The 23,089-nt window shown below is 39.1% G+C and overlaps 1 protein-coding gene and 1 long non-coding RNA gene across 8 annotated transcripts in view; one reads left to right on the forward strand and one right to left on the reverse strand.

The window, feature by feature from the left end:
* Window positions 1–435, reverse strand: part of LOC145546882 (uncharacterized) — a 238,241-nt gene extending 237,806 nt beyond the window's left edge. Inside the window, exons 1-2 of the long non-coding RNA XR_014083364.1 lie at window positions 345–435; window positions 116–231 (exon numbers count right to left, since the gene is read on the reverse strand). This is a non-coding gene — a long non-coding RNA (uncharacterized LOC145546882). The remainder of the gene's footprint in view (window positions 1–115; window positions 232–344) is intronic.
* A 52-nt stretch (window positions 436–487) lies between these two features.
* SMARCAD1 (SNF2 related chromatin remodeling ATPase with DExD box 1) overlaps window positions 488–23,089 on the forward strand; it is an 84,747-nt gene continuing 62,145 nt past the window's right edge. For 3 of the 7 annotated variants that reach the window (XM_081594946.1, XM_081594906.1, XM_081594950.1), the window contains exons 1-3: window positions 488–604; window positions 1,201–1,439; window positions 21,122–21,299. In XM_081594946.1, coding sequence (XP_081451072.1) covers window positions 1,250–1,439; window positions 21,122–21,299 — 368 coding nt within the window. In that variant the 5' untranslated portion in view covers window positions 488–604; window positions 1,201–1,249. Of the gene's footprint in view, window positions 936–1,200; window positions 1,440–21,121; window positions 21,300–23,089 lie in introns of all 7 variants that reach the window. The other 4 variants (XM_081594917.1, XM_081594938.1, XM_081594960.1 and 1 more) reach the window with 3 other exon arrangements.

A 23,089-nucleotide genomic window follows, 5' to 3' on the forward strand; every position in this document is an offset into this window, starting at 1 on the left:
GGAAATATTCTTAAGGTAATACTTCTATCAAGATACGTGAGTTGTCATATTCCACTCTAGGAATAATCCCACCAACAGTGCAGAGGTAGTTAATACGCTTTTAAGTTCAACATACCTCGATTTTTTCCTCTTCACTACTTAATATCTGCAGGCCTCAGTTTTCTTGTTTTATAAAAACAGGCTTCTTGAAAGGGTTGCGATTATACGTAATGCCTTTAGAACGGTGTTATACTGTTTACAGATTATATAAATGTATAGATTTTAATATGTCAGATATTTTTATTAGGCTATTTATTGTCATTGTGTTATTTATTATTGTCCTACTTAACAACTTTCTGGCTAACCTGGAGAAACAGGCCACAAGCGCGCTTCCAAGGCAAAGAAGCTGATACGGGTTACCATGACAACGGCGCGCGCCAAGACATTTTTCCCCTCGCACGTCGCTGGGGAAGAGAAAAGCCTAGGTTGCGTGTTGCGTCATCACTACGCGCTCATTGGGCTTCTCCGTGCTGTTTTAGAAGGTCCCGGCCCGGCTACCGTCGCTGCACGCCAAGAATTATTTTTGCTTTCCAGTCTTTGTTAAGCGCACCGAAGTTGCAAGACTGTAAGTACTAGGGGAAGAGTGATAGAGAGCAAGCGATCGTTGAAAGAGATGCCGCAGCAGCCTGCACTTCTGAACCTTCCCTGTTTTCTTGATCCTATCAGCTTCCTCTCAGCTGGGCTCGCGCCGCGTCAACTTCCGGGCGGGTGCCCGCCACCACGGCCTCCGCCGCTCCCCTGCTTTGGCCCCTTTGTGTCCCTGCAGTGTCGAGGCACGGGCCCTGACACGTCCTTTCTCGAAGCGGGGAGCATCTTAGTACAGGGAGCCTCTCACTGTAGGCGGGCGCGCGGCCCGCAGGGGAGTTAGCGTGGGGAACGTGCCTGCGCGTGCTGGGGTAAGAGGAGGTTGCGCGAGGGTCAGCGTGTGGTTCTAGGAAGGAAGGGCGGGGGTGGGGGAGAGAGGGAGTGAAAAAAGCAATGGAAAATTTTAAAAGGATACCCCTGTCCACCTGATTGTTATGGCCTAACAATGAAGCGCAGCCATAATAGTCATGCTGAGCCACTGGCATGTTTGCGGGCACTTAATTGCCTTGGGAATGAACTGCTGTGGCTTTGTATTTTATATTGTTTTTATGGCCTCTTTTTATTTTCTCCCTGCAGATAGTTCATTTAAAGCTCCAAACCCCACGAAGTGGTAGTTTATATCAATATGAATCTTTTCAACCTGGACCGTTTTCGCTTTGAGAAAAGAAATAAGATTGAGGAAGCACCCGAAACAACCCCTCAACCCTCCCAGCCTGGCCCTTCTTCACCAATTTCTCTTAGTGCTGAAGAGGAGAATGCTGAAGGGGAAGTTAGCAGGGCAGGCACCCCTGATTCAGATATAACTGAAAAAACAGGTGAGTTACCATGTTGCAAATTGATACAGCATCAAGAGAGTTTCGTGTTTTTTCTTTTTAAGATGAAAAGCAGAAGAGATTCTGATTTTTGTTCTTGATGTCATACGTATTGATGCATTGTCCTTCACCATGCCCTTTTACATACAGCTTTGAGACTGCCATAGGCACTATGTACCTCCAACTGATTATCCATCCATAGTTGTTTCACTTTTGTGTAAGTTCTTAAATACGGCCCAGTGATGGCAGCTAAAATCAGAATTTAGGTCAGAATGGCAGCTATGGGAAAAAGAACTAGGTGATTCAGTCCTATGGTAGATTTTGAGGCTGTTATTGCCAAACGTTTAAATTCATTCCAGTATTTATCCAAAAAAAATTGATAACCTGCTGTGAGTTAAGACTTTATTCAAGGTGTCTGAAGAAAATGTCTATAGATTTTGAGGCTGTTATTGCCAAATGTTTAAATTCAGTCCAGTATTTCTCCAAAAAAAAATTGATAACCTGCTGTGAGTTAAGACTTTATTCAAGGTGCCTGAAGAAAACGTCTATGAACAAATGAAGGGCAGGTCACATTCAGATTTTGCCAACCACCTGACTTTCAAAGTGCATATGAATAATTTTTTTTCCTTTGAGTTTTTTGTTTTTTATTTTAACGTGGACCATTTTTTTTAAAGTCTATATTGAATTTGTTAACAATATTGCTTCTATATTTCGGTTTTTTGACCCCAAGGTATCTGGGATCTTAGCTCCCTGACCCAGGATCTGAACCCACACCTCTGCATTGGCATTTGAAATCTTAACCATTGGACAACAGGGGAAGTCCCAATAATTGGTGTTCTTTGTGGTGAATAAATCATTTTTTTAACCTCTTCAGGAAATTGTTACCAACAGTAGGGTTTGAAAAGGAGCCAAAAATTAGCATTCCCATCTTAATGTGTGTTCTTCTGACAGTTAACTATTAGTTTTATTTGAACTGCTGCTGTGTTTTAGTCATAATGTTGAGTGCCTCACATTCTCTTATTTAAAACAGGCCTACAAGATATTATCCACATTTTGCAGAAATGAGACCTGGTGGGTAAAGTTGGAAGTTGGTAGAACCAGAGCTCAAATCCAAGCAATCTAATTCCTGAACTTAAACTTTTAATTATTTATGTCACTCAATTTCTTATGAAGGATGAAAGGAATATTAGAAGTTATATTTTAATGTTTATTTCAGTAATACCCTTTTTAATGTAAAGCTCAGTATTTCATAAGCAGCTCTTAAATTACAGAATTGGTAATATATGTCTTTACCCTTGATATCCCCATTTTGTTTGCTGTTCTACTTAAATATAACATTGAAGACAGAGTCCCTACAAGTTATCATTAGAATAACAATTTAAATACTTAGGTGTAATTGGAACTTTATGGAACAGTTTGATAGATTTGACTAACCGGTAATTAGGAGTCAGATTTTGAAAGGCTTTGTTTATCTGAAGAATTTTGAACTTACCTAAATTCAGACCACTGAAAGATTTAAGCAAGAGTGACATCCCTGTTTGCATTCTTTCAGCAGATAATTTGGTTTGCATAACATGCTGTCATTGATGTCTAAACATCCAGGTACTTTAGTATTTTAACAGTAAATGTTTTAATCTGTTTATTCTGTAGTTAGGGAAGGAAAGACCAGGGTGTAGGCGTGGGATTTTGAGGCCTTGGAAGCCTCTGCTGCTTCATTTTAGTTAAATGGGACATTGGACAAGTCACTCAGATTATCTGAGATCCACAGTTTTTTCATCTCTAAAATAAAAACACTTTGTAAAGTGGAATTTAATGAAATGTTTCGGTTATTTATCAATATTTGTAATGTAAAATTTTTAGTTGCTTTTTCTACTCAGAAGGTGTTTTTTCTGCTTTCCTTTTTTTCCCGTAAGGAGACTTCATTTCTTTTCTCTTTATTTGGACTTTCCATATGTAAATTCCTTTTAAAACTGAGATTGCCTTTAGAAATTATGGGGTAAGTCTTAATGACACTTGGGAATTACAAAAATCAAGTTTGTTCCAGGAATGGTGAGGGTTCATCCTACTCAGAAGAGAGAGCTTTGCTTACAGAAAAGATTATTGTAATTGATCCTGTAGATTTTTGCGAATCTTGAAAAGTAAGGCAAAGTTTAGACTTAATATTATAGGTACTCCAGAGGTACTTGGTAGTCACCAAGTCGTGTCTGAATATTTGCAGCCTCAGGGACTGTATCCCACCAGGGTCCTCTGTCCGTGGGATTTCCCAGGCAACACTGCTGGAGTGGGTTGTCATTTCCTTCTCTAGGGGATCTTCCTGACCCAGGGATCGAACCCAAGTCTCCTGCATTGGCTTGCAGATTCTCTACCGCTGAGTCACCAGGGAAACCCTAGGGTAAAATAATGAAAGAAACTTGTTTTGTAAAAGAAAAAAAAAAAATCAGTCTGGCAGTCATGAATACTATATATTGCTAGAGTATAGTGTTTAAAGGGAGAGAAATCATTTGGGAAGCTCTTATAATCTGAACAATGATGGCAGTACAAACAGAAGAACAAAGCTTAAGAGATTTCAGAGTAAGAAAGTGCAAGATTTTACACCTGGGTCCTTGTGTAGGAATGAGATAAAATGAATGTTAAGAATTTTAGTTTAAGTAATTGAGGGGGATAAAGGTAGTTCTATACATTAGAATAGGTATGAAGTACCCACTGTAAGACCTTGGGCATGCCTTTAAAAATTCAAATGAGAATCAAAGATCTTGCCCTGAGTTTGAAAGTTAAAGTCGCTCAGTCATGTTCAGCTCTGTGACCCCATGGACTGTACAGTCCCTGGAATTCTCCAGGCCAAAATACTGGAGTAGGTAGCCTTTCCCTTCTCCAGGGGATCTTCCCAACCCCCAAATTGAACTCAGGTCTCCCATGTTGCAGGCAGATTCTTTACCAGCTGAGCCACAAGGGGAGCCTGCCAGTTTAGCAGTAGACCAAAAGCAGCTTAACTTAGCATGGGGGGCGAGGGGTGCTGAATTAAACATCAGGCCTTGAGCCCATGACTTCCCGGGTGGCGGTAGTGGTAAAGAACCCTGCCTGCCAGAGCAGGAGATGTAAGAGACCCTGGTTCAATCCCTGAGTCGGGAAGATCTCCTGGAGAAGGGAACCCACTCCAGTATCTTGCCTGGAGAATCCCATGGACAGAGGAGCCTGGTGGGCTACAGTCTGTGGGGTCCTAAGGAGTCAGACACAATTGAGCGTGTGCATGCACGCGTGCACACACGGTTTAGTGGAGAGGTCAACACACTAAAATTGGATTTAAGATCAGGCTGAATATGGACATTGGGAAATCAGTGGACGTATCATCAGTGGGATATGAATGTTAACCTTTTTTTATCGTTAACCAGTAATTTACTCTTATTATGTAGAATGATGCTACATTTGTTTATTTACATCAGTTTTAGGGTCTGAGTCCACTTACAGGATAGAAATTGTATGTGGTTAAAATTACCTGTTATCACTCTTTCTCAGATAATCCAATTATTTTACCTAAGAGTTAAGATTTTATTTCCTACCACTCTCCTTCAGTTACTGTGCCACAGGGACACTGTTCCTTGAATATGCCAAACCCCATTCAATCTTTCCTTCTTCCTATTTGCTCTTCCATCTGCCTCTAAGACGCTTTCTGTTGTTATCTGCATGTGACTCTGCTGTTGCATTAGGACTTAGTGAAATGTTACCTTTTTTTAAGAAGGTCTTTCCTTGACCACTCTCTAAAGTAGCAACCCTCACCCCCTTTACTGTATTTTTCTGTATAGTGTGTGTGTGTTAGTTGCTTAGTCGTGTCCGACTCTTTGCAACCCCATAGACCGCAACCCACCAGGCCCCTCCGTCCATGGGATTCTCCAGGCAAGAGTACTGGAGTGGGTTGCCATTTCCTTCTCCAAAAGAAACTATAGAAAGAAAGAAAGTGAAGTCACTCAGTCGTGTCTGATTCTTTGCAACCCCATGGACTGTAGCCTACCAGGCTCCATCCATGGAATTTTCCAGGCAAGAGTACTGGAGTGGGTTGCCATTTCCTTCTCCCTTTGTATAGTGTCCATCACTAACTTTGCATTATGTTTTTATGTTCTACTTATTAGAATGTAAGATCTGTGAGAGCAAAGACCTGGTTTACCTATCTGTCCATCGCCGTTGCTCAGAACAGTGATTGGTGTATAGTAGGCCTTCCAAGTATGTGTTGAAAAAAGGAGTATTGAGTGATGAATAGGTGATAATAGTACTTTGTACCTATTTTTAAAATGTCCCTCTTCCTCTTTATGATCTTGAAACAGTACGATAGCCATCAGTCATCTTTAGCCTTGGATACTTGAAACTACTTTTGATAGAGAACAGGCTCCCTTAATCCAGCCTTTGGATATGAGGGCATACACTTAACCTGTGGTCACCTCCCCCCACCTTGGTTTATTTTACTGTCATTAATGCCTGAAGTTATCAATCGTTACTACTTACACTTTCTTCTTTATTTGACTTTTCTGGGAGCATAACAGGTTTGGAGAGAAGAAAGCAGTGACAAATGAGTGTGAGAGGAGAGAATCTACAATGTTTTATGCATAAAGAATAAAATGTTGAGCTAAGCATGATCTTCAAGGAGCCCCAAGAGGAAAGAACATATATATGGTTAAAATAGCACAATGTGGTAACTTGTAGTAAGGGAAGATATTAAGGAGTGTAGGACCACAGTCTAATTCACAGTGATTAAATTATTCCTTTCTGCAGAGAATCAGGAAAAGTCATAGAGAAATGACTGAGTGAACACTAAACAATGATTCATTGCTTATTCAGTGAACAAGGGGTAAAAGCATGTTGCCTTGGAATGTGATACGTGAATGGAATAGGTGAAGTTATCTATGGAAGAGGAGGTGTAGGGCAGTGTGCATGAAGCAGAAAAGATTTAGAAACAAAAACTCGTGGGTTTTGTGGGGCCTATTTATATGCTCTCCCAGGGAGAATGGACTTTATTTGGTGTACATTATCGAACATTTCAGTATGGGAGAAACAGTAATGAAACTGTTGCAATAACTGAAGCTTAAATATAGGGAAATGACAGAGGAGGCAGTTTAGAGAAGTTTTACATGACATGTATATGGTGATATTTGATGATCAGGTAAATGTGGAGGATTTAAAGGTAATGCAAATGTTCCTTGCTTGGACAGCTGAGTGAGTAGCATTATCAACTGAATTAGGCAGCAGGATTAAGAGGTAGATACCACAACATGTTGAATTTGAGTTACTGCTTATGTTTTAGTAGCAAGGTCTAGTAGAGGGTTCAACATTGGAGTTTAGGGCTCAGAGAATGGAATATGAGAAATCAACTTTGAAGTCATCTTGTGGTAGATACCTAAAAAAAAAAAATGTCCTAAACAAAATAGATAGTAAGAAGCATCAATATTTAAAAATGGATAAAGGAAGGGAAACCAATGAAAGATATAAAGGATGACAAAATAGTAAGCAAATGGTAATGCCCTGAAAGCAAAAGAAAGGAGAGTTTCCAGGTTAGTGTTGTATAGTGAACAGTATCAAATGTTGCCGAGAAATCAATTTCAATTTGAATGAGATCTGATCAGAGACCACTTTCCTTTGAAATTGAAGTTCCTGTTGGCCCATAGTAGTTCCAATAGAAAACTAAGCAGGTGAAGACTCCTATTCCAACAAGGGAAAGAGAGAAACAGCCTGATGAGGAAATAATGTCAAGAAAAGATGTCTGAGGAATATTGAAAATTGAGCATATTTTTTAGCTGAGGGAAAGAAGCTAGTGTAGGGAGAAAGGATGAAAGACGGGGTGGTATCTGATGAGAGGCATCCAGGAGGTAGGAGTGCAACCATAGCTGGGCTGTTTAACTTTGAGAAAAAAATAAAGACATTTTACCCAGGGGAATGGGAGTGAAAGAGAAAAATAGATGGTTCATAGGTGGTTTTGAGGTTGGAATGGAGGAAAGCTTTAGTATATGCCTGATGAATTTCTTTTCTTAATGAAATAGTCTTCTAAAGTGGTTGCCATTTTGATGTGGTCGTCATGTTGAAAGTGACTGTTGTTAATAAGTAAGAGGAAATTTTTTTTAATTATACCAGTTCAGAAAAGATTTCCAAGGAGCAGTGAATGCTCTGCCACTTATGGATTGTACAATCTTAAGTTATTATCATTTTTGGACTTCACTTACCAAAATGGATAAGATCATATGAATGATGAAGCTGCATGTATCATTTTAACCTTATGATTCTGTAACTATTGAGTGATACGTTAACTATTGAGTCCTCTTAAGTGTGTGTGGCCAAAATATGAATCCTCATTTTATCTTTGCATAGAAATTCTGGTTTCTTAATGTCTGCTAATATTTTTTGGGGCTCCAAAATCACTGCTGATGGTGATTGCAGCCATGAAATTAAAAGACTCTTACTCCTTGGAAGGAAGGTTATGACCAACCTGGATAGCATATTAAAAAGCAGAGACATTACTTTGCCAACAAAGGTCTGTCTAGTCAAGGCTATGGTTTTTCCAGTAGTCATGTATGGATGTGAGAGTTGGACTATAAAGAAAGCTGAGTGCAGAAGAATTGATACTTTTGAACTGTGGTATTGGAGAGGACTCTGAGAGTCCCTAGGACTGCAAGGAGATCCACCCAGTCCATCCTAAAGGAAATCAGTCCTGAATATTCATTGGAAGGACTGATGTTGAAGCTGAAACTCCAATACTTTGGCCACCTGATGTGAAGAGCTGACTCATTGGAAAAGACCCTGATGCTGGGAAAGATTGAGGGCGACCCCATGGACTGCAGCATGCCAGGCTTCCCTGTCCATCACCAACTCCCAGAGTTTACTCAAACTCATGTCCATTGCACCGGTGATGCCATCCAACCATCTCATTCTCTTGTCATCCCCTTCTCCTCCTGCCCTCAATCTTTCCCAGCATCAGGGTTTTTTCAAATGAGTCAGCTCTTCGCATCAGGTGGCCAAGTATTGGAGTTTCAGCTTCAACATCAGTCCCGCAGTGAACATCCAGGACTGATCTCCTTTAGGATGGACTGGTTGGATCTCCTTGCAGTCCAAGGGACTCTCAAGAGTCTTCTCCAACACCACAGTTCAAAAGCATCAATTCTGCGGCACTCAGCTTTCTTTACAGTCCAACTCTCACATCCATACATGACTACTGGAAAAGCCATAGCCTTGACTAGATGGACATTTGTTGACAAAGTAATGTCTCTGCTTTTTAATATGCTGTCTAGGTTGGTCATAACTTTCCTTGCAAGGAGTACGTGTCTTAATTTCATGGCTGCAATCACCATCTGCAGTGATTTTGGAGCCCTCAAAAATTACGTCAGCCACTGTTTCCACTGTTTCCCCATCTATTTGCCATGAAGTGATGGGACTGGATACCATGATCTTAGTTTTCTGAATGTTGAGCTTTAAGCCAACGTTTCTACTCTCCTCTTTCACTTTCATCAAGAGGCCCTTTAGTTCTTCTTCACTTTCTGCCATAAGGGTGGTGTCATCTGCATATCTGAGGTTATTGATATTTCTCCCTGCAGTCTTGATTCCAGCTTGTGCTTCCTCCAGCCCAGCGTTTCTCATGGTGTACTCTGCACATAAGTTAAATAAGTAGGATGAAAATATACAGCCTTGATGTACTCCTTTCCCGATTTGGAACCAATCTGTTGTTCTATGTCCAGTTCTAACTGTTGCTTCCTGACCTGCATACAGGTTTCTCAAGAGGCAGGTCAGGTGGTCTGGTATTCCCATCTCTTTCAGAATTCTCCACAGTTTATTGTGATCCACACAGTCAAAGGCTTTGGCATAGTCATTATGTATATTGTAATGCAGCTCACTATTGACTAAAAAGTAGATTTTTTAGTGGGAGGGTCCCCCGAATGCCATGCTGCATGTGCTTAGTTCCCCAGTTGGGTATTGAACACATACCTACTGCAGTGGAAGTACAATCTTTTAACCACTGGACTGCCAGGGAAGTCCCCTCAAAGTAGATTTTTTTTATATTTTCCATGTTAGTTCATATAAAATATGCTATACTTGAATTGTTTTTAGTGACTACAGTATGTCTTATACATTGATGTATTATAATTCATATAGTTTCCTGTTAATAGACACTGGGTTTTTTGGTTTATTTGTTCTTTTTGTTTTTAAAGAATGCTGTAGAGACCATTCTTTTGTATAGATGTTTTTGCCTGTGTACAATCTGTGGAAAAATACTAGGAAATGAAATTGTCACATTAGAAGGTATATGAATTAATATTTTAGTAATTGCCAAGTAACCCATCATAATAGTTTTACCAGTTTGCACTAGACTACAGCTTGGTTTACAGATGTCTGCTTTTTCATACCAGGCCAAAATATTGCAAACCTTTCTAATCTTTAAAAGGCTAATGAACAATTGCTTTAAGTTTTTTTTATTCCATTCTTTTAATTCTGTTTATTGTTTACAGCAGAAAAGTTTTACATTTTTAAATGGTCAGTTTGTTCATCGTTTTCTTTAAGGCTTATGGTTTTAGGTCCCAATCAAAACTGGTAAAAGAAAGGCATTCTTTACCACCACATTATGAATATATCCATCCATATTTTCTTCTATCACATCTGTGGGATCTTAGTTCCCCATACAGGGATTGAATCAGGCCCTCAGCAGTGAAAACCCAGAGTTCTAACCACTGGACCACTGGGGAATTCCCTGAGCAGTCATATTTTGAAAGCAGTCTTTTTTTTGAGCAGTAGGTGTAACAACAGTGGGTTTAAAATACTTAGTAAGCAATGTCATAAACAAACGTTCTGTCATCCAAGCTTTGTTCCATTTATAGAGCATAGACAGAGTAGATTTAGCATAATTCTTAAGAGCCTTAAGATTTTCGGGAATGATAAATTATCAGTGGCTTCAACTGAAGTCACCAGCTACATTAGCCCTTAACAGGAGAGTCAACCTATCCTTTTAAGACAGACGTTGACTTCTCCTCGCTAGCTCTGGAGGTCCTAGATGGAATCTTCTTCCACTAGAAGGTTGTTTGGTTGACACTGAAACTTTCTTGTTTAGTCTAGCCACTTTCCTTAATTATCTTAGCTAGATCTTCTGGATATCTTGCTGCAGTTTCTACATCAACGCTTGCTGCTTCATCACACACTTTTATGTTATGGAAACAACTACTTTCCTTCAGCTTTATGAACTAACTTCTTCTAGCTTCAAACTTTTTTCCTGCAACTTCCTCACCTCTCTCAGTCTTCACAGAATGGAAGAGATAGGGTCTTGCTCTGAATTAGGCTTTGGCTTAAGGGAATGCTGTGGCTTTTATTCAGACCACGAAAAGTTTCTCCATATCAGCAATAAAGCTGTTTCGCTTCTTGTTTGTAGATTCACTGGAGTAGAATTTCTAATTTTCTTCCAGAACTTTGCCGTTGCATTCACTTCTTGGCTAACTGCTGCAAGAGGCCTAACTTGCAGCCTGTCTTTGCTTTTGACCTGCCTTCTCACTAACCTTAAACATTTCCATGTTTTTATTTAGAGGAATGTGCAACTCTTCCTTGCTCTTGAATACTTAGAGGCCATTGGAGGGTTAGTATCTAACCTAATTTATTGTTGTGTCTTAAGGAATAGGGAAGCTGGAAGAGGGGGAAAGTGATGAAGGAAGTGGCAGGTGGGTAGAGCAGTCAAAACACATAAAACGTTTTATTGGTTTACCATTTTATCTGGGTGCTTTTGGGGCACCTAAAACAATTACAACAGTAATATCAAGGGTCACGTAATACTGATCGCTGTAACAAACATCACCATAAAAAATTTGAAACGTTACAAGAATTACTACCAAAATATGGCACAGAGACGTGAAGTGAGCAAATGCTGTTGGAAAAAATGTCAGTAACCTTGCTCAACATATGGTGCCATCAACCCTCAATTTGTAAAAAAAAAAAAAAAAAAAAAACACTGTATCTGTGAAATACAAAAAAAGAGGTATTCCTGCACTGTAGATTTTAATATGTTTTTGCTTTTTCTTCTTCTTGGACCTGGAAGTTTAAAGGGGTGGTTTCCTTTGTTTTTTTCTTGTTTGTTTGTTGTTTTAATTTCCAAGTAACTGAAATTTTGCTTCTACATTCTTATTAACATTTGCTTCCAATTTTACTTTTTGTGACCAGAGAATGCAGTCTGTAATATTTCATCTTTGTTGAATTTACTGAGATAATCTCTTTGGCCTACTAAAGAATTGCTGTAAAAGCTCTGAGTACCTGAAAAAGCATAATCTAATTACAGATTTACTTATATGTCAAAAATAATTAGTTATTATTTATATCTTTTTTTTCAAACTGGGTTACAAACATGTCATAAAGTCAGTTTATTGGATCCTGGCTGAATGCATATAACTTATTTTTCATAGAGTACAATAAATAGAAAATTACCAAAGTATAACAGTAAAGCCTATGAGACCTTTTGTTATATAACTCTATCTAGTGATCTGTGTGTTTAGGTCATAATCCATAATGTGTCTCTTACAGTGGGTACCAATCAAAATAGTTTTAAAAATATCTTTTTATATCTTAATTATTTTTTTGCTGTCTTTTCTATTAAGAGTTTAGACAAGAGAATTAAAGCTTCATATTTGTCTCTGTTGACTTTTTGCTCTGTGTATCCTGCCATGTTTATGCATTTCATTATTAGAATGCATTTGTACATGTCAGTTATATTTTTATTGTAGATATAAATTCTGTTATTAAAAAGTACTTCTCAGGTTTAACACTTTGACCTTGTCCATTATAAATCACATGCTGCTGCTGCTGCTAAGTCGCTTCAGTCGTGTCCGACTCTGTGCGACCCCATAGATGAAAGCCCACCAGGCTCTCCCGTCCCTGGGATTCTCCAGGCAAGAACACTGGAGTGGGTTGCCATTTCCTTCTCCAATGCATGAAAGTGAAAAGTGAAAGTGAAGTCGCTCAGTCGTGTCCGACTCCTAGCGACCCCATGGACTGCAGCCTACCAGGCTCCTCTGTCCATGGGATTTTCCAGGCAAGAGTACTGGAGTGGGTTGCCATTGCCTTCTCTGATAAATCACATGACTCTTTCCTTAACATTTTTTCTATTTATCTTCACCTTTTCTTTCGGCTTAAGCTTGAAATGCTTCTCCTTTCTCATTTTTAAGCTAGTGTATTAGAAACTGCTCTTCAATCTTTTATTCAGTGTATTCTTTGTCTTTTGCGAGAGCTTTCATCAGAGATAGTTTGATTTATCTAAGATGCTGAAGATCCCTGTCTACTGTGGCATTCAAATTAAGACTGTCCAGATTGTATTTTCTTAACTTTTTAATTTTTATTTTTGGCTGCACTGGGTCTTCCATTGTTGTGTAGGCTTTTGTGTAGTGAGCGGGGCCTACTTTCCAGTTGTGGTGCACAGGCTTTTTGTTGTGGTGGCTTCTCTTGTTGCAGAGCACAGGCTCTAGAGCATACAGGCTTGCAGGCTCTAGAGCACAGGCTCAGTAGTTGGGGCACACAGGCTTAGTTGCTCCTTAGCATGTGGGATCGAACCCAGGTCTCCTCCACTGGCAGGCAGAGACTCTCTTTACCACTGAGCCACCAGGGAAGCCCAAGACTGGCTAGAAGTTATAATCTGTTTTTTTGGTAATAAACCTTTCAAAGGGGCAATTGTGTGATGTGCTTCACTAGGTATTCAAAGGAACAGCCTTGAAAGTCAGTTGCCATATTAGAGAATTGAATCATGTAGAGCAGTACACAATTAGAATATCAAAATGGCAAAAGCCACACTTAGGTAAGTCTGCAGGACAGAATCAAAGGTTTAAGTGTTTTCATTCTACTTTGGCATCACCTTTATTTGTGGATTAACAAATTGATTTAGACTTTTCTGTGTGAATTCATAATCTCCCAGCAGTGATTTTTTTTTTTTGAATAGTTCTTGATCTGGGATCCCTTGGAAAGGTAGAATCAGTGGCAGATGTTTAAATCCTTCTTTTGTGTTATGGTAGACTTAGATATGAAAATGAATAAATGTATACTGGAAAAATTTAGGATATAAGTTTCTCTTCTGTTTGCATACCACTAATGGGGAATTTCATTTGGACTTATTCCCTCGAACCTTGGAATCTTCTTGAATATGCTAATGATGTAGGTTCCCATTGCCTTTGATAGTGGGAAAATACCATCTTCTGTCTCTAAAACAGGATTTTTAAGTAATTTTTATATAAAAGGCAAGCTGTTTTCCCTTATGTTCCTTTAGCATTTTGTTGATTCCTTTCACATGGCGCAAATTATGATTCATAGCATAGTTACTTATGTACATGGCTATTTAGCTCCTATTATTAGTTTCTTTAGGGCAAGTGGAACTGTAACTTGCCTTTTTTTTTTTTTCTTTAATATCCCCCACCTCCTGGTACAGTGCCGTATATACAGCAGGCATGCAGCAAAGTGAGAGTTGAGTAGTAGCCAGTGTCTTTTATAATTGTTTCTAGTTTTCACCATTGTTTCCCTCATTTCTATAGTTTTCTTTTTTGCTTCCTTCCTGTCTCCTTTGTGGTGCTGCTTAAAAGTGCTTCTTTGCTTGGATCAAAAAGCATCATTACATCAGGAATATCTCTTTGGCCATTGGCTGTTAGCTATTTTTCCTGTTGTTTACTTCTGAAAATAGTTAAACAAATCTAAGCATTTCAGCACTGTTCTGATTCCAGATTATTGATACTAGAAAGTTGATATTTTATATAAAGCTCTTACTGTATCCCTTTAGTCCTCAAAATATGACCTGTGAATTTTTGAGGTCCCTAGGGCCCAAAAGGGTCAAAACTATTTCATAATATTAAGATATTGCTTGTCTTTTTCACCATATTGGTATGTGCACTGATGATGCAAAAGCAATGGGAGGTAAAACTGCTAGTGCCCTAGCATGAAGTGAGGCCAAGATTCCAGGCTGTTCTAAATTGTCATTGTATCCTTAAAATTTTTAAATGTCAGTTTCACTTAAGAATGTTCTTGATGAAGCAGTAAAAATAGTTTTTAATAAATCAACCTTTATCAGTAGGCACCTTTTTAATATTTTTTGAAACAAAATGTGAACTCCTCTTTGCTGCGTGCTGGAATGCAGTAGTTGTCTCAGGAGAAAGCATTTGAGCAGTTACTTTGAGTTTGAGCTGAGCTTGTCATTCTTTCACAGAACACCATTTTTACTTAAAAGAATGACTGACAAACCACATTATGTAGACAGGTATTTAACAGATATTTTTTTCAAAAAACTGAACTGATATCAAGGAAAACAACTGACAGTATTTATTGCAAGTGATAAAATTCTAGTTTCAAAGAAAACTTTTGAGTTTTGGAAAACATATCTACAAATGTGATTTTGACAGTCTCCAGATATTTAGAGACCAATGGTGAGATTAATGAATGTCATTTTTGTAATAAAATATGACATGTATCAACATTTGAAAGATATACATTAATCAGTGAGTGAACCAGTATTTTCCAAAAGGTCAATGCACACAATGCTCAAAAAAATAATACGTGGGTTAAGGGGCTGTTAAAGTGCAAAATTGACTGAGGGTTTCAATGTAAAAGAATGAAAAGTTCATTCACATCATTTCAGACTCCACATTGCAACAACCTTTAGAAAAACTACCATCTGTCAAATTTGGGTTCAGTGTCGAAAAAATATCCACAGTAAAGTAAAAAGGCTATTTTTTATTTAAAAAAAATATTCCTTCCTTCTCTAACTATATAACTGTGGTGAGGCATGATTTCCTTTGTAAACCAAACAAAAACAATATACTTCAACAGATAATTGCACAAACAGATATGAGAATCTAGCTGTCTTCTGTTAAACCAGGAATCTTCACAGATTTAAAACAGTGCTACTTGTCTCACTGAATTTGAGGGATGGGGGGAGGAAGGAATATAGTTTTCTTACTAATTTTTTTTTTTTAAAGAATTCCTTCCTTCCTTTTGTTCTTGTTTTCTTTATGGTTGTGCTGGGTCTTCGTTGCTGCACTCAGGCTTTCTCTAGTTGTGGTGTGCCGGCTTCTCATTGCAATGGCTTCTCTTGTTGTGACATACAGGCTTAGTTGCCCTGCAGCATGTGGAATCTACCTGGACCAGGGATTGAACTGATGTCCCCAGCATTGACAGAAGGATTTTTAACCACTGGACCTCCAGGGAAGTCCTAAATAAATTCTTAAACATTTTCTTAGTTACTATTTTCTAATGAGGTAAATATTATAGATATAACCAGCATAAGCAAAGACTCTTGTGGAGCCCTCATTTTTTAAAAGTGAGTTTAAAAGAGGTCCTTAGTTTGAGAAATGCTTTTGTATTATAATCTTCCCTCATTCCCCCATATTATCAAATCATTTCCTCTGCTATTAGTCACTTGCCAGTTAGGCTGTGGTGGTGCCACTTGGTTCAGGGTAGTATACATGTTTAATGTGTATATGTGTATATATATATATTTTTTTTTTCCACAATAGTAAAAGATGTTTATCAGTTTTCACAATCAATACCCAGACAAAAAATAAAAGAGAATTACAGTTGCAAGCCATAATGAAAACATGATTAACCTAACAATATAATTACATACAATTTGAGGGGTTAAGTAGAGTGATGTGATAAGTGAAAGTGCATATATGCATGTTTTCATCCATTCAGCCAGTCTGTCTTTTGGTTGGTGCATTTAATTCATTTACATTTGAGGCAATTGTCAATATGTATGGCAGGTTCAGCCCCTGGGTTAGGAAGATCCCCTGTAGGAGGGCATGCAACCCACTCCAGTATTCTTGCCTGGAGAATCCCATGGACAGAGGAGCCTGGTAGGCTTCAGTCAATAAAGTCACAAAGAGTTGGACAAGACTGAAGAAACTGAGTGCACGCACACACACACACACACACACACACACACACACATATACGATCCTATTACCATTTTTTAAATTGTTTTGGGTTTATTTTGTGTAGGTTTTTTTCCTTCTCGTGCATACTGCTTAGAGAAATTCCTATGGCATTTGTTGTAAAGCTAGTTTGGTGGTGCTGAATTCTCTTAACTTTTGCTTGTCTGGAAAGCTTTTGATTTTTCCACTGAATCTGAACAAGTGTCCTGCTGAGTAGAGTATTCTTGGTTGTAGTTTCTTCCCTTTCATCACTTTAACTATGTTGTGCCATTCCCTTCTGGCTTGTAGAGTTTCTGTTGAAATCAGCTGATACAGCCTGATGAGGGTTCCCTTGTATGTTGTCATTTTTCCCCTTGTTGCTTTTAGTATTTTATCTTTCTCTTTCATTTTTGTCATTTTGATTACTGTGTGTCTTGGTGTGTTTCTCCTTGGGTTTATCCTGCTTGGGATTCTCTGTGCTTCCCAGACGTGGTTGACTATTTCCTTTCCCATGTTAGGGAAGTTTTCAGCTATTATCTTTTCAAATATTTCCTCAGGTCCTTTCTCCCTCTCTTCTGTTTCTGGGACCCCTGTAATGTGAATGTTGGTGTGTTTAATGTTGTCCCAGAGGTCTCTTAGGCTGTCTTCATTTTTTTCATTCTTTTTTCTACATTCTGTTCTGCAACAGTGACTTCCACCATTCTGTCTTCCAGGTCACTTACCCATTCTTCTGCCTCAGTTATTTTGCTATTGCTTCCTTCTAGTGTATTGTTCATCCTTGTTTGTTCTTTAGTTCTTCTGGGTCTTTGGTAAATACCTCTTGCACCTTCTCCATTCTTTTTCTGAGATCCTGGATCATCCTCACTATCATTATTCTGAATTCTTTTTTTGGAAGATTGCCTATCCCCACTTCATTTCCTTGTTTTTCAGGGGGTTTTATCTTGTCCCTTCATCTGGGACATAACCCTGTGCTTTTTCATTCTGGTTAATTTTCTATGATGTGGTTTTTGTTCTAGTGCTGCAGGATTGTGATTCTTCTTGCTTCTTCTGTCTGCCTTCTGGTGGATGAGGCCCAGAGGCTTGTGTAAGCTTCCTGATGGGAGGGACTGGGCATAGGAAAAACTGGGACTTACTGTGGTGGGCAGTAAAACTTTAATCCAGTTATCTGCTGATGTGTGGGATAGTGCTTCCTCCCTGTTAGTTATTTGGCCTGAGAGGACTCAGCCTTGGGGTCTGTGGGCTTTATGGTAGGGTTAATGGCAATCTCCAAGAGGGCTTATCCTAAGGGGCACCTTCCAGGACTGCTACTGCCAGTGCTTCTGTCCCTGTGGCTATCCATTGCCAACCCACGCTTCCACAGGAGACCCTCCAACACTAGCAGGTAGGTCTAGTTCAGTCTCCTGTCGGGTCACTGCTCCTTGCCCCTGGGTCTTGATACTTTCCAGATTTTGTTTGTGCCCTCCAAGAGTGAAGTCTGTTACCCACCATCCTGTGAAAGTCCTATAATCAAATCCTGCTGGCCTTGAAAGTCAGAATTCCTGAGGATTCCCAGTCCCTTTACCAGATCCCCAGGTTGGGAAACCTGACATGGGGCTCAACCTTCACAATAGTGGGAGAACTTCTTTGGTATTATTGTTCTCCAGATTGTGGATTACTCACCTGGTGAATACGGGATTTGATTTTACTGTGATTGTGCCCCTCCTACCATCTCCTTGCAGCTTCTTTGTCTTTGGTCTGGGGTATCTTTTTCTGGTGGGCTCCAGCATCCTCCTGTTAATGGTTGTTCCACAGCTAGCTGCAATTTTGGTGCTCTTGTAGGAGGAGATAAACACGTGTCCTTCTACTCTACTCTCTTGAACCAATCTAATGTATATTTTTTGATGGTGAACATTGCATATCCAGTAAAAGCTCTTAGTAATTCAGTACCTATAAGAGAGTAAAGTGAAAGTCACTTAGTCATGTCTGACTCTTTACAACCCCTGGACTATATAGTCCATGGAATTCTCCAGGTTAGAATACTGGAGTGGGTAGCCTTTTCCTTCTCCAAGAGATTTTCCCAGTCCAGGGATCAAACCCAGGTCTCCTGCATTGCAGGTGGATTCTTTAACAGCTGAGCCACAAGGGAAGCCCATAAGAAAGGCCAACTTTTTTTCTATCTTGTTAATGAAACATATTAAAACATATTAAATGTGAATATTAAAATTATGTCTTCACCATATATTTTGTATTATAATCTGTATATAATAAGTAGGGCTTCCCTGGTAGCTCAGCTGGTAAAGAATCTGCATGCAATGCAGGAAGCCCTGGTTTGATTCCTGGGTTGGGAAGTTCCCCTGGAAAAGGGATAGGCTACCCACTCTAGTATTCTTGGGCTTCCCTGGTGGCTCAGATGGTAAAGAATCTGCCTGCAATGTGAGAGACCTGGGTTTGATCCCTGGATTGGGAAGATAAGAGGAGAAGATTAAAGGAAAGATGAATATATAATCAGTTCAAGAAACTAGTGCTCCTACTACTCACTAATAGAATTTTTACCACCCGCCATCCCCCCTGCCCCCAAACAAACAGTAAGACTTGTTTGAAAAGCTTGTTCTTCACTTTGAATAAAGAAGCTTTTTAAGGAAAAGTCGACAATCCACATCATTTTGTCATAGCCCTTTTCAAAAAGCTGGACACTTGTTGAACTGTTAAAATTATATGCATTAAGTTTAGGTTAAATTTATGATGCAGTAAAGGTCTACATTTTTAGTTTTATTTGTGGTTTGTGATATATCAGGACCACTGTGTAAAAGCAGAGCCCATAGTACCTTTAATACTTATTTGATAAGAATTAGACTATCATTTTATTACTTTACATTATTATCATAATTTGTAAGTGTCTTCATACAAATGGCAGTTAACATAGCTGTGATATTTTTTTTTTCCAAAGCAGTTTTTCAACCCAGGCACATTGAACATTTATAAAATTGTTCTGTTTGAACAGTTTTGTGATTTGCTTTTCAGTTATGTTGCTAGGACTTCATTGCAGGAAGAAAAATGTTTTTTTGTGTTCTCTAAGAGGTTGGTTATGTAAGCCTTGGTTAATGTTATTTACAAATGACTCAGAATCCTTATGACAGTGATTGCTATCATTTCATGACAGTTAATTGCGGGGAGGTCAAAAGTTCTAGCGTACCAGGATTTAGACTCTGGGTCTTGGATTTTAGCTCTGATACTTTCCCTTGTATGACTTTGGACAAGTTGCTTCCTCTGAATCTTAGTTTATCTATAAAATGATGATATAATGTCCCCTTGGGGTTATTGTAAATATTGAAAATGTGTTTCACTTCTGGACTTGATACTGAACAGTGGCTAATGGTAGCTATTGTTTTTAAATTGGTACTTTTGAATTAAATTTTCACATGGTCATTCCTTTTTAAAATGTATCATTAATTAGCCCTCATATCTATGGGTTCTCATCTACAGATCAGCTACAATGGAAATACTCAGAAAGAAAAATTCCAGGAAGTGCCAAATAGCAAAACAAATTTGCCACAAGCACACTGCAACTATTTATGTAACTTTCATATGTGTATTTACAAATCTTTACATAGAATTTACATGAATCAAGTATTATAAGTAATCCAGCTGTGTGCATATGTTATATGAAAATACAGGACCATTTTATATAAGGGACTTGAACATTCCCTGATTTTGGAGTGGACAGGGAAGTCCTGGAACCAATCTCCCTAAACCTCACAGATACTCCAGAACAACTGTATTCACTAAACCAAGACACGGAATTCCTTAAATCAGGAATTCCTCCTCTTGTATATAAGGGAGAATAATTTTGAAACTCAGCCCTTGGAGAGAGGAGACTGCAATAGAATATTATACTCACCTGTTTTGGATAAACAAATGATGCTGACTTTATTAGTGAGGGCTGCCATAACAAAATACCACAGACTGGGTGACATAAAGAGCAGACTTATTTTCTCCCATATCTGGAGGCTAGAAGTCCAAGATCAAGGTATTGGTGGGCTTGGTTTCTTGTAAGGCCTTTCTCCTCAGCCTCCTTCTCACTATGTGCCCACGTTGCCTTTCCTCCATGCACACACATCCTTGGTTTCTCTCTTATAAGAACATCAAGTCATTTTGGATTAGGTCACTAATCTAACTGACTCATTTTAAGTTAGTCACTTCTATGAAGGACCTGTCTCCAAATATGTTACATTTTGAGGTGATAGGGGTTGGAACTTTAGCATAGGAATTTTGGAGGGGACATAATTTGGCCCATAACACCAATATTTGCATAAGAGCTAATATATATTGGATATTGACAGTGTGCCAATTACCAAATTAAATTCTTAATATATATCTTCTAATTTTATGTCCTCATTAACCCTGTGATTATTAGCATCTCTATTTTATGGAGAACACTGAGACTTAGATTAAGGAACTTGGCTGAGAGATGGGATTGAAATTCAAGTCTTTTGGGCTCTAGTGTCCATGTTCTCTTAGGTAAGAACTCAGTACTAGGAAACAAAAGCACAGAGAAAAGAGGGTTAAAATATACAGACCGCTGTTTTGCAGTGTCCACTGAGGTCTTGCTAGTAAGAAACCTCTGAAGTGGAAAATCATTTAATGCCAGCCCTGGTTTACTATTAATTTTTTCTTTAAAAATTAGGAGGAGTTTGGTTTAAGATGGAAACGTGAATGAAGCTAAAGATTTTTGGCACATGATTGTGCTAAGACAGATTTGCACAAACAAAATTTGTCTCATTTTCAGGTTGCTCGAAATGTTTTTCTGCTTTTTGTCTTTTGCAGAAGATTCTAGTGTTCCAGAAGCTCCAGAAAATGACAGAAAAGCAAGTATATCATATTTCAAGAATCAAAGAGGGATTCAATACATTGATTTGTCTTCTGATAGTGAAGATGTTGTTTCCCCAAATTGCTCCAGTACAATTCAAGAGAAAAAATTCAACAAAGACACAGTGATTATAGTGTAAGCAACTTAATAGGTTCATTATATTTACATGTATAAACCCCCTTTTTTTTTTTTAAGAAAAAGTTAACTTATGTTGAAAATTTTTGATGATTTCCACCCCCCTTTTTTCCTTTTCCTGACTGCATCGTGGTCATTTTTTCCTAATGTAGAGACGTAAACAGGTAAGTGTGTGTGTATGTACATGTTTGTGTGTATGTGTGTGAGAGAGATTGATTCTGGATGACTGATTTTCTCTCTTATTATTTTTTTTTTCCTTGACCTCACAAGTTGGCTTCTGGGTTCTTAAGTTCCTGAACCAGGGATTGAGCCCAGGACACAGCAGTAAAAGCTCTGAATCCTAACTAATGGACCACCAGAGAATTCCCTCAGTTCTGATTTTCAGTAGAAATGGTCAGTGAGAGTAAATATTTAATCTTTTCATTCTCCATAGATAGGAAATTTATTTTAACAAGTACTTTGATCATTTGTAACTACTTCCTGATTTGTTCTTGAATCCGACTGACATTTTTGGACGTTTTGGAGACACATTCAGTGAGCTAGTACAGAGTTTGTATGATAGATAGAAATGTAGTAAATAAATAAAAAATACAGTATGCCAAATAATAAATCTGACGGGCAAGGGCGGGGAGGGGATACAGGGTTTGGGGCCAGGGGTAAGGGCCAAGGGTATATAGTACATGGTTGGAAAAGACTTCATTAAGAAGATGATGCTTGAGCAGAGATGTGAATATGGTGGGAAGGGCATTAGGAATATCCTGCTTAGTGGCCTTTGGTGGTGGTATGCCTGTTTAGGGAGAAAGTAGTGGATCCCATCACATCATGGCAAATAGATGGGGAAACAGTGGAAACAGTGACAGACTTTATTTTTTGGGGCTCCAAAATCACTGCAGATGGTGACTGCAGCCATGAAATTAAGACACGTGCTCCTTGAAAGAAAAGCTATGACCAACCTAGCTGCTGCTGCTAAGTCACTTCAGTTGGGTCTGACTCTGTGGGACCCCATAGACGGCAGCCCACCAGGCTCCGCCGTCCCCGGGATTCTCCAGGCAAGAATACTGGAGTGGGTTGCCATTTCCTTCTCCAGTGCATGAACGGGAGAAGTGAAAGTGAAGTCGCTCAGTCGTGTCCGACTCTTAGCAACCCCATGGACTGTAGCCTACCAGGCTCCTCCATCCATGGGATTTTCCAGGCAAGAGTACGGGAGTGGGGTGCCATTACCTTCTCTGACCAACCTAGACAGCATATTAAAAAGCAGAGACATTGCTTTCCCAACAAAGGTCCATCTAGTCAAGGCTGTGGTTTTTCCAGTAGTCATGTATGGATGTGAGAGTTGGACTATAAAGAAAGCTGAGCGCCAAAGAATTGTTGATTTTGAACTGTGGTGTTGGAGAAGACTCTTGAGAGTCCTTGGACAGGAAGGAGATCCAACCAGTCCATCCTAAAGGAAATCAGTCTGGTGTGTTCATTGGAAGGACTGATGTTGAAGCTGAAACTCCAATACTTTCGCCACCTGATGCGAAGAACTGACTCATTGGAAAAGACCCTGAAGCTGGGAAAGATTGAGGGCAGGACGCGAAGGGGACAACAGAGGATGAGATGGTTGGATGACATCACCGACTCAATGGACATGAGTTTGAGTAAACTCAAGGAGTTGGTGATAGACAGGGAGGCCTGGCATGCTGCAGTCCATAGGGTTGCAAAGAGTTGGACAGGACTAAACTAAACTGACTGGGTGGGACTAATGCTAGAAAGTGAAGGACCTAAGGTTGAAAGGTAAGGAATAGGGA

Source organism: Giraffa tippelskirchi, chromosome 1 (assembly GCF_054371585.1).
Source record: "Giraffa tippelskirchi isolate mGirTip1 chromosome 1, T2T-mGirTip1v1.2.pri, whole genome shotgun sequence".
In the NCBI taxonomy this organism is placed as follows: Eukaryota; Metazoa; Chordata; class Mammalia; order Artiodactyla; family Giraffidae; genus Giraffa; species Giraffa tippelskirchi.